The sequence below is a fragment of the Megascapheus bottae genome, chromosome 7, assembly GCF_031878675.1.
Source record: "Megascapheus bottae isolate mThoBot1 chromosome 7, mThoBot2.hap1, whole genome shotgun sequence".
NCBI classification, from domain to species: domain Eukaryota; kingdom Metazoa; phylum Chordata; class Mammalia; order Rodentia; family Geomyidae; genus Megascapheus; species Megascapheus bottae.
The window spans coordinates 62,936,046-62,948,215 of record NC_143515.1 but is presented as its reverse complement, the minus strand read 5'-3'; the positions used below and the strand labels follow the sequence as shown (position 1 = coordinate 62,948,215).

The following is a 12,170-nucleotide window of genomic DNA, read 5'->3' as shown; positions in this document are numbered from 1 at the left end:
GCTCCTTCCCAGAGTTATACCTAAAGTTCTTTGAAGGCCACATCATGTGTCATACTTTCATCTAGTTACCCCAAAGCAGTAGTTTACAAATTTGGGTTCTGGGGCCTGGAGTTTGGCCTAGTGGTAGAGTGCTTGCCTAGCATACATGGAGACCCGGGTTCGATTCCTCAGTACCACATACATAGAAAAGGCCAGAAGTGATATTGTGGCTCAAGCGGTAGAGCTCTAGCCTTGAGAAAGCCCAAGGACAGTGCTCAGGCCCTGAGCTTAAGCTCAGGACTGGCAATAAAAAATGTGGGTTATGATGACCCGCATATGATATATATATTAGTTTATAGAATAGTAATTGCTGTTTCTTTTTATAATTCAGTTACATAAAAACATAATGGATATCCTTCATGGATGATTTTAATCTTATATCCCTAATATGTAAACAAAAATGTATCACTTTGGGACCCAAGGTTTCTAATGATATCAGCCAATGCTTAGCATATAAGTCTGATAATTATCTCTTAAGACCCAAATAAATTTTATTGACTCTCCTGGGGGCTCTTGAAGTTCAAAAATTAGTTGATTTTCTACCAGATGCATTCCTTATAGAGTCATTCTGTTCTTTTTTTGTAGCTTTCCCTCATCTTTACAACAATAAGATGAACTTACCCCATAGCAGCTCTCACTCATGCCTCATTTGCAACAATTGATCTATATAAGAATTATACAAGGACCCTTGGGGAACCTTACCAGCAAGATGTAAGGATTTTATAGCAACTGTCTTAATGGCTGGAAATTGTTGGCAGAATTTCATGTAATTGAAATCAATAGATGGACTTTCATACAACTAGGTTATAAATACACATTCATAGTAGTTTTTGATCTCTTTTTGAAGTGCCTTTAATACATTCTTAATTTCTTTCAATAAAGAAGCTTAATGTTATACACCAGGAATACAATTGTTAACTCAAATACAATCACTAGCCTTTTTTTCCTGTCATTTTTGCATTGAATTGTCCTACTTTGTACTAACAGTAATCATCAATTAAATAAACAAGTAACATTCTGTCCCTTTATGGATCATCTTACACATTGGCCAAGTGGATGATGGCCACAATATTTGCAAATGTGTAATCTTTCAAGATTAGGGATGTGGAACAATGAGCACTCATTGTCATCCCATTTACTTGGGATGACAAATCCATTTACCTTATCTTCCGCAAAGACTGTCTCATCATTACAAATTCCAGTTACATTACTCCCGGGAACATCAGCAGCTGAGATGAAGCACACAAACCCAGGCACCTTCTTAGCTTCTGAAGTGTCTATGGACCTGCAAAAATGAGCTGTGTGAGAGGCCAGGTGGGCAAACCTGAAGCAGGAGATTCAGCTAGAGCAGGTGGATTGGATGGCCTGCCCTTATTAAACTAAGTTTCCATCCATCCTCCTCCTTCTCTATCTTCTTTTCTATTAGGTCCTAATTCAATTCTGTTCTCTTCTGCCTATGCCAACTAAATGCCTGTCAGGTGTCAATCATTGTACCATGCTATAGGGCTATGAAAATGAATAAGCTAGCTCTCACCTCCATAGACCTTATACAATATGCTATCTGGTCTACCCATACAAAGAAGCCACATACTAGTGAGCATCATTTTCTCTGGAGAGCTCTGGCTAAACTCTACCTCACCAGTGATTTCCCACACAGAATCAGCACATTCAGTAGGGGCTTTTGCTATGTTGCTGTTCCAGTGACGCTGAACATCTGCACATAGCTGGCTTTCTCTCCCAGAGAGAAAGCTGGCTTGCTATTCCACTGTAGCTGGGTATCCTAGGCAAAAGTTGGCGATACAAGACTCAAAAGGAGAATGACTGAAGAGGTTATCAATCATAACAGCCTAAATTATGAACTGAATCCCTGTCCCCCCTATATTTCCCATGGGAGTCCCTGAATCTCAGGGAAAGATCCAGAAATTGCCCCCAAGAAACCATCTTTTATTTAATCCTCACCCAAAAAAAGCCTGAAAGTATTTACAATTGTCTCTATTTTACATGTGGGAAAACCCTAGCTCAGAGGGAGTTAGGTAGCTTGTCCAAAGTCACTCAGCCTAAAAACAACACCGCTGGAAGTAGATCTGGGGTTTAGTTGTGAAGATACCAGACATTTTGGCTTCTGCCCAATTACACATCTTCCATGTGTGATGAGACTATGAAAACTACACATTTCCATCCTACCCTCCTACACCCACCCACACATGGCTGGGTGGAGGCTGTGTAGCTATAGTACTGTCAACCAGGACTCAAAACAAGAATAAAAGGAAAACAATGTGCCCTGTAGCTGGCAAACAATTCAACTCGGACACATTTTTTCACAGTCCTGGAAAAATGTTAAAATATCTGATTGATTTTATCTGTGTCTCGCTTGTCATTCCCAGAGTCTGAAGCCAGACCTTAAGCAGAAGTGAAAAAAGAAAAACTCAGTAAGAAGTGCCAGGGCCTGAGCCAGGGCTTTTTCTGGTTGCTCTATTCCATGGTGGTTTTGTGGGGAATACCCACCAGCTTTGAAACTCAAGTCTCTAGCTTGAACATCCGGAGGCCAGTGACTCAAACTTAGCTTCAGTCTTGGACACTACCACTTAGCCTGGGGAAAGTGACTTCTTGGCCTGTGACTTAGTTTCCTCGGCTGGAATGGAGACATAATAATAGAACTGCCTCTGGGGTTGCTGGAAGGAATAAATGAGCTGCTGAAAGAGGGCCTGGACACTGGCCTAGAACTCCATTTTGTCCCTCTCTGCCTCTTTAACCTTTACATTTACCTAAGTCTTTCCATTATCACTGTCACTTTGGGATTCCTGGAAGGGCAGGATTAATAGATAAGCATCTTGTGACAAAAGGTGAAACTGCCCCTCTGCTAGAGAATGCCTTCTTTTTTTTGTGGCCAGATGCCACCTGCTATCAGATATTCCAGCATAACGACATCCCAGCACCCTGGGATCTTTGACCAGAACTTCCTAATGTAATAACAATCACTTTGTGGCCATCTTGGAATCCAAGAAGAACCTGACCACCTGTCAGTAACCCCATCTGGCCCATCCTCAGACAATGAAATGCCAGACCACCTGTGCAGTCTGCCACAGGACCCCTGTGACTAGAAATGCTTAACTGTGTGGCTCTCCTTCCTTTCCCCTAACTCCTCTCATACTTCAGTCTAAAACTTATGTCAGTATCCCAAGTGCAGTCTCAGTTACAGCCGAACCCCTTTTGTATTCCCCATGTGGCTCTGTTCAATTTAATCCCCTCCCTCAACCGGTGCTTGTCTCTTTAATTGGCATGGAGGAACAGGTGATCCAACCTAGTCCTAACTCTCTGATTGAGACTTAGACTAGCTGAGATCTTCAGTCCAAAATGTGAATCCACTACTATATGTAAAATGCTTAAAACTAGGTTGTGAGATATACTAAACTCCACACTTCTCCAGTGGCACCCAACCATCAGTGGACCATTAGAGAATACCATGGAGTCCCGATCTCTTGCCTCTTTCCCATGGTGGTTTGGGATAGTTTCCTCTCTCACTCTCTAGGACGTCCTGGAGGAACCTTGTTATCATTGTGACTCTAGCACCTGGCAGGGTGTGCGATCAGGCTTGACCACCATCAGCGGCTATACTCACATAATCTTGGCATGGGCTCGGGTGCTGGTGACCAGCCGGACAAATAGCTCATTGCTATAGCGAGGGATGTCATCACAGTATATGGCCTCACCAGAGGCCTGCATGTCTGCAGCCAGATGGGGCAGGGGCCGGCCCACCATGTCCTCCTCAGGCTGATCCTTGGGCACCTCCTGGAACAACATGATACCTTATAAGGGAGGCTACAACCATTAAAACAGACTTTTGAGGAATTCAGATAAAAAAAGACAAGAATGTTAACCCGAGACATTAAAAAAAAAGAATCAACATAGAACATTCTGCATTTGTGGGTTTACTGGTTCTAATTCTGTATAAAAGTATACCCTAATATATGCATACATAATATATACATAGGAAGATAGATGTAAACAAAAATATAATGATTTTCCCATGGATTTGGGATTTGGGATGATTTTTAACTTCATCCTTTATGCTTTTTTGTATTTTCCAAAATGTTCGAAGATATATTAATTTTGTGATGAAGTCATTTTCATTTGTTTTTCAAAGTAACAGGATATCTAATATTTATTAAGCATTCACTATGTTCTAAGGACTATAGAACCACTTTATTTCTGTGTGTGTGTGGTACAAGAGATTGAACTCAGAGCTTCAGACAAGCATCAAATCATTGAAGCCATAGCCTCAATTCTTTCATTTTTGGTTTATTTTTCAGATAGGGACTCTAACTTTCCCCTGGCCAATTTCAGACAGATCTTCCTACTCCTTCTATTTAGTAGCTATCCATAAACAATGCACACATGTCGAGGATTTTACTCCTCAACTGTCCTATGAAACATTGATTCTTATTCATATGTAAAGGTGGATCTAATGAACTTATCCATGAGGCACAGCAAGGTATAAAATTTGTCCAAAGGTACACAACTACAAAAATGACCAGATTTGGATTCAAATCTAGGATGTCATGTCCCAGAGCTCATGCCCTACACCATATATTCCAAACATATGGGCCAACCATTTGTAGCCTTTGGGCCAAATCTTGGTCATTGTTTGGTTTCTGTCTTTGTTTATTTTGTTTGCTTTGGTACTGGTCCTCATGCTTGAACTCAGAACCTGAGCATTGTCCTTGAGAATTTTTGCTCAAGGCTAGCACTCTACTACTTGAGTCACAGCTCTGCTTTTAGAGATTCTAGGTGGAGGGGGGGTGCTTCATTGGATATAAGAATCTCATGGAGTTTCCTATCCAGACTAGCTTCAAATCTTGATCCTCAGATCTCAGCCTCCTGAGTAGCTCATAGATTGCCTTCACTTGTTTCGACTACAAAGACAGAACTGAGGGGTAGTAACAGACACTGGTCCACAAAACAGAATGATTACAGAAAAAGGTTGTTGACTCTACCTGGTTCTTCTCCAGAAGTTGCAGCTGATAGGAGAGAGAAAGAGAGAGAGAGAGAGAGAGAGAGAGAGAGAGAGAAAGAGAGAGTATGCATGTGTGCATGCATGAGTATGTGTGCATGTACCTGTATGTCTGTGTATTTGGACATTAGTCCCACAGAAGTACAAGGAAAGATAAAATGGAAAGAACTTTTTCTTTATAAAAATAAGATATAATTCTAAAAGAGATATTTAGGCTAAGAAGGGAGAAACAGCTACACTGACATCAGTGCAATCCTCTTACCCAGTACTAGATATTTATGCACAGAATAAGGAGCTTCATGCATCTATGACGAGATAGTCACCCACCAATGATAAGCCACTTATAATCTGTTGTGTCTGTAATGGCCCGAATTGTAGTCTCTATCATGTGTACTCACTTGGAAGAGCTGGACGTTGGCTGGAGGATCTTTCTGGAAGAGCAGGGTGGCACTAGCGAAGGTGGGGTCCAGAGTGCCACAGTTCTGCAGAGGTGAGACAACAGAGATGGTCATGGCTATATTGTAGCATGGAGCTCTCCTGTGGAATCCCCAGGTGATAAAAGTGACAAGTAAGTGTTCCCCTTGTCCAATCACTTTATTGCCTCTTGAACACTGGCAGTACCTCTCAATATCTCAACATAGGCTGTGAGAGCTTTGCATTTAATAACTGTACATCTCATCTCCATCTCCAGACCCTGTGAGTATACTGACTGGGTCACATTCTTTCCTGCTAATGACATGTCCCCTCTTCCCTGATGTTCCCCCCCCCCGTCTCCCTCTCTCTTTGATGGACATTTCCTTCTACTAGCCTTCCTGAAAAAGTTATTCTTGTCCTTCTCAGTTAGTTCTCTAGGTAGTATTATTTGATATGAAAGATGCTCATAAGAAAATCTCAGCTAAAGTAAGCATGAAATTCACCATCCCAAATCTGTTTTAAAAAATGATAGATCCAGGGCCCAGGAGTTTAGCCTAGTGGTAGAGTGCTTGCCTAGCATGCATGAAGACCCGGCTTCGATTCCTTGGTACCACATACATAGAAAAGCCGGAAGTGGTGCTGTGGCTCAAGTGGTAGAGCTATAAACTTGAGGAAAAGGCCTAAAGACAGCACTTAGCTCCTGAGATCGAGCCAGTACTGGCAAAAAGAAATGATAGATCTAGACCAAATGATGGTAAAATGATAGGCATATTAGTCAATGGATGGAAGGACAGACAGACACAGAGATGGGGCAGACAAACCCTATAGTTGACAGCTAGACAGATCAACGTAGGAGAAAGACAGAGGACTAAATAGGAACATTAGCAATAGGGAGGGTAGGGATAACTTTAAGCTTTTTGAAAAACACACTTCTGCATGTTGTACGTGTTTCCTCTCATGCGTGCAGCTCCCCAGCCCGCACTCACGTCTGTGGGACACTCGCTGCCCAGCTTCTGAAGCACCGTCAGGTAGAACTTGAAGAAGAAGCTGAGGGTGAGGGTGCGCCGGAACTCCACCATGCCGCCAGGCGCATCAGGAGCCAAGTGCAGCTCCTCTGCCAGGCCTGCACACACCTCCTGCAGCAGCTCCTCGTTCCAGAACCTGCCAGACGGGGGACAGTGGGCTGTGGGACACACCCCTTCCCACACAGCCAGCATGGGCAAGGCAAGGTGCTCAAGGCCTCTGGCTCAAGCAAACATCCTTTCCAAAATGGCATCTCAGAGCCAGATGACTGTATGCAAGCTGCTCAACTTCCTTGAGGCACCATTTCCCTAGCTTCACAAGTGCAGGCAATGTTAACCATCATAAAATAGTCACACTTAAACTCGTGACATCCTTACACGGTGGGAGGCAATGTCCTAAGTGCTTTATGTGACTTGTGACTTCCATGTCACTGAAAACAAATTGACGCCCAGGGAGATTAAGGAATTTGTAATAGTGGAGCCAGGGAACCAAATTTCAAGTAAGCTTTATCCATCCTATGTGGGTTTTGGAGGGTTTCCCAGAGAAATGCCAGTGCTTTCCTTGGCAAAACTGCCATCATATGGTAGCTATGCTAATAGTAGCAACAAGTAATAGCCACATAGTAGTACAGCTACAGTAATACCTGTATAGTAATATAGCTCTAATAGCCATATGGTATTAGCAGTGAAAATAGTGCCACTATTGTGCTGTTAGTTGTAGTATCAGCCATGGCACTAGCAACAGCAGTAACAATGCTACCTGTGTGGAATAGTAAGAGGAGGGGGAGTAATAGGCCCAACGGCAGAAGAAGCAGGAATAATCATAATAATACAAGAAGCAATAATATCAGCGGAACCAAGACTAATAACACTATTAGCAAGAGTAGAATCCATAGACACTGCAAAACTACTACTAATAGAATTAATAGCAGCAAGAGTGGCAGCAGAATAGTAGCAGTAACTACAAATACTAGGATGTAGCCACAGTAATACAGGGATACCACTGCTGCCTATGTTATGCTAATCATGGCAACAGCTGCAGTCATAGAAATACATCTGGGGGTAGCAACAAGGGAAGTAAGCGTAGTAGCAGCAGTAATGCTATTAATGTAAACCTAGAAGAAGTATTAATGACTTCACCTCACCCTCCCCTTCCATAGCACCATTTGCAATAGTGAAGCAGCAGCAACAGGGCGTATTAGCAGCACGGCAATACTCCAGTAGCCACTGTGGTGGTGTCAGTGGCGGTTCATTTTGTGTCATCTCTTACTTGGACACCTGCTTTGGCGTGGTCTTGAGGGCTGAGATGGTTCTGTCGGCCATTCCCCCATAGCAGAGGGACAGCTCCTGCACCTCTGTGGTCCCTGGCTTGAACAGGACTCTCATGCCACTGGTCACCTTGGCAATGTCATCCTCTCTCCGGGAGGCCTGCTTGAATGCAGAGAAAAACTCACCCTGGAAAAGAACAGGGAAAAGCTGTTCCTCACCTTGTCTTGCAAATGCTGTCAATGGACCGCCTGAAACACAGACTGTGGGGGAGAGGAGAGGAGGCGAGGAAAGGTGAGGCGAAGTGCGTGAAAACGAAGAGGAGATCAGGTGAAGAAATACGGAGACAGGAACGGCAGGCAGGAGAGAGGAAGGGAGAACAGCGGAAGGAAGGGGAGAGGAGGGAAGGAAGAGAAAAGAAGGAAAGGTGAAGTAAGATGAGTGCAAATGAAGAGATGAAGTGAAGAAATATGAGGAGAGGAGAAACGGGGAGCGGAGGAAAGGAAGATAAGGGGAGGAAAGGTGAAGTGAGATGAGTTGACGTGAACATGAAGTAAGTGGAGGAATATGAAGAGGAGAAGGGAAAGAAGGAAACGGGGAGGAGAGAGAGGAAGAGAGGGCAAAAAGCAGCAGGGAGTAGAGGGGAAGAGAGATAAAGAGAGGAACGAGAAGGAAAGGAAGGTGATACAAACATTGCTGTTTTGGAATCGAAGACAAGATATAACTGAAGACAGCATTTGGGAAGCTCAGGTTGAAGCACTAGAAGGAGGAAAGGGTCTGGATTTCTTTTCTAGGAAAGCTGAATTGGGGGGGTGGGGCAGCTGGTCTCCACAGAGCAAGCAGCCAAACGAATGCAGGACACCCTCAGGACGGCTGCCACAGACCCTCCCCAGGCCCCACTGTCAGAGCCAGCTCAGCCTCTCCAGAGCTCACAGTGAGATATTTGGCCAGGCAGTGTGAAGTGGTGACAGGAAGATGGCACACACTGGGAGGCCTCCAGCTTGTCCCTCTCGGTGAATTTAAGAAAGCTTGCTTCCTTGGGCTGGGAGTTTGGCCTAGTGGTACAGTGCTTATCTAGCATGAGCAAAGATCCAGGTTCGATTTCTCAGTACCACATACATAGGAAAAAAACTGGAAATGGTGCTGTGGCTCAAGGGTAGAGCTCTAGCCTTGAGAAAATCCAAGGACAGTGCTCAGGCCCTGAGTGCAAGGCCCAAGACTAGCAAAAAAAAAAAGGTATTAAGAAAGCTTGCTTCCTGAGAGTCGGCCCCACTGTGAGATCATGGCTGCCTTTGTGCTTTGGGCCTGTGTCTGCCCTGAGCCTGAGCCTGAGCCTGTCTCTGGGGAGAGGACAGTGAGAGTCACATGCTTGCTCAGCCACTGACTGGCCCTTCTGTGTCAGATTGTTCCTGAGTTCTGCACTCACCCTGGTTCTGGACACTGTGATTATTATTACATGTGTCTTTTACTCTGACAGAGGCATGGAGCCCCCTCCTGCTGAGTAAGCCAGCTAAGATTTCTGGTAACATCAGGGTCCTGGGACACTGAGGCCAGCACTTGAACTTGACCCTGGAGCACAGGTTTCAAATGCTCACTCCCAATGCCAAACCCATCCTCATGGCATTTTCACTGATGCCACCAGCTGGCAATTCCCAGGTAATAACCTGCTTTCTTGAGAAACCTCTGCAATTAGGGCTCTAAAATCTTCTTTCTTTTATGCCAGATTTCTCTATTAATGTCCATCGCTGGTAAAATTAAAACTGAGTCTATTAAACTTGTTTCCTCCCACCTTTCCCTATTTATAATTAAAAGAAAAATCAGTGATCTGTGAAATTTAAAACCCTGGGAATCACTGCTCAAAACAATCTACAAAGACAAGTTTGGAAACCATTAAGAAATCACCTCAGGCACATAATTGCTGTGATTGAATTAGCATTCCCATGAAGGAAGGTCAAAATCACCAAGGGCATAAGCACCACACACACAAAAGCTAGGCATGAGTGGAGTCAGCCCCCCGGCCTTCCCTGAGGAAACAGCTGCTGCCAGCCTCTCACACCATACTTTTCTAAAAGGCTCATTGTGGACTTGTCCTGAATTGGTAGCAGCTGAAGACAGAGAGAACCTCAGCAGGCTGAGCCAGACCGGACCCTGAGGAATAGGAGCAAGGCAGCCAGAGGTGCCCAGATTTCCCCATCAGACCACACTAGCTGCTCATGATGTCGAAATCTGACAGTTTCAGCCCAGAGCTAGGTCAGTGAGCCAATATCCCATCGAGGTCAGGGTCAATATGTGAGTCCAGCTCAAAGGCAGTGAGGCAGGGCCTACACTCTTCACTGAGGAAGAAAAGAGTACCCTTGACCCTAAAACAGCTGCATGTGTTCTTGGGAATGTTTCTTTAGCTACTAGCAGATGCTCTACCCTGGCTTCCAGACATGGGCCAGCAACCTGCTGAAGTTCTGTATGTCTGGTCCTCAAGATAACTTAAACAACAGGCATATAGTGCCCACTTTGTGGATGAGTACACTGGGGTTCAAAATGGTAAGTGACTCCCTTGGGAATCTGTGTCTAGCTGGCTAGCTTCATAGTGCATGCCCCCACACACCCCTGCAAACTCTCATTTTCCAGAGAACATAGGTTAGTTCATCAAAGTCCAGGACCAATGTTCAAGTTGAGAGACGCGCGAGTTGGTCATAAAACAGACTCTTAGAGCTTGGTCTGAAGCCCAGCAATGGGAAAAATTGGAGCAAAGCCTGGACCAACTCCTACTACCTCACCTCCCTGCTGTAGGGGATCTCTATGGACAGCAGGATCTCCTCCGGACTGAGCAGGGTCCTTCTGTAGCCAGGAAAGAAAGTGTGGTCCATTCGAACAGTTCTCTTTGTGCCTGTAGGGAGACAGGATGAAGAAGGCCACGTGAGAGAGGGGCCATGTCAGATGCAAGGACAGTCCACCAGTAGCACTGGGTCTCCACAGACAGGCAAATGAAACAGCTGGCACATTAGGGCCAAATCCTCCATCTGAGGTCCATAAGCAGTGGTGTGCTGGTGGAAGTCTAGCACCTTGCTCTTTGAGGTGGAAAAGGCCATCCAATGATATACATACTCCCTATACCAATTTCAAGCCACCGATGTGACATCACTGAAGGGGAAGTTGGACCAGAGCAGCCAAGCTGTACAACAGCCCTGACTATTGTCCTCTGAGGATAGTTTATAAGGACAGACCTTTGGTGAACATCTAGGAATGTAGATTTCAGAATGTCCCCAGTGTACAATGAGAGGAATGGCCCACTATGCTGGGAATACCTGCTTTCCTTCTGCATATCAGCATGCCCTGTAGCAGCCAAATACAGCTGCCATCTCCCAAGAAAAACTTGGGCACCGAGTCTCTAGCTAGTGTGCTCTAAAGAGGAGACTTCATATATATTGTACAAATGCATGCTAGAGGAATTCAGCCTGTGTGGGCCCCCTGGGAGAGGGCTCTGGAGCTCACAGCTGCGAGAACAACCACATGTCAAATCCTCCTTGTAAATTATTAGACCCAGAAGCTGTCCTGGGAGCCCTGCCACTAGGCAGCGATGCACAGGGGCACAGCATTGAAGAGCCCTGCTACCAGGCAGACACAAATGAAACGACTGAATTCGAGATCCTGGATGATTGTCACCATGACATAAAATAGGTAAGAAAGAATGAATTTGGAATATTTGTTAACCTTTGTCTTCAAGGTGATTGATTTAATTGTGTTTATGTAACTTACTTTTGTTTAGTAAATGACATTATTTAACAAATGGTCCCAGATTCCTTATAAGCCAACAATCACTGTGGTAAGCAGCTGCATTCTGGCTCTAGCTACTCCTAAGCAAAGCATCTAGGTGCTAGTCCTACTATGCATCATCTAATTAAAGGCTTCGTAGTGACACATACCTATAATTCTACTCCAGGGCTACCTGACTAATGGAGATCAGGAGAATCGTGGCTTGAGACCCATCTAAGTGAAAAGTGTGTGAGATTCCCCCTTCCAACTGATAGAAAGCGGGGCATGGTGGCATGCACCTGTCATCTCAGCTATATGGGATCTGTACATAGACGGGTAACAATTTATGCCAGCCTAGGGAGAAGCTAAGACCCTATTTAAAAAGATAACAAGTGCAAAGGATTCCGAGTGTGGCTCAAGTGGTAGAATGCTAGCCTCTCCTGAATTTTAACTCTAGTGTCACCTAGGAGAAGAAAGAATGAGGGTGAGGAAAGGGAAAGGAGAGAATGGAATGGGGGAAGAGGTGAAAAAAAGGAGCAGGGGGGAAAGGAAAGGGAGATGAAGAGAGGAAAGAAAAAGGAAGGAAGATGATTACAAAAACATAATAAATCAGCTGGGTGTGGATAAGATAAGACATTACTGACTACTGCATTTGGGGAGCATTTGAG

General features: G+C 44.6%; 1 protein-coding gene across 1 annotated transcript in view; it reads right to left on the bottom strand.

Moving 5' to 3' along the window:
- Positions 1-12,170, bottom strand: part of Xdh (xanthine dehydrogenase) — a 55,634-nt gene that overhangs the window by 21,348 nt on the left and 22,116 nt on the right. The window contains exons 13-18 of the mRNA XM_090337205.1: positions 10,527-10,636; positions 7,757-7,941; positions 6,462-6,625; positions 5,449-5,564; positions 3,659-3,828; positions 1,201-1,324 (exon numbers count right to left, since the gene is read on the bottom strand). Of these exons, the coding sequence (XP_090193331.1) occupies positions 1,201-1,324; positions 3,659-3,828; positions 5,449-5,564; positions 6,462-6,625; positions 7,757-7,941; positions 10,527-10,636 (869 nt within the window). The remainder of the gene's footprint in view (positions 1-1,200; positions 1,325-3,658; positions 3,829-5,448; positions 5,565-6,461; positions 6,626-7,756; positions 7,942-10,526; positions 10,637-12,170) is intronic.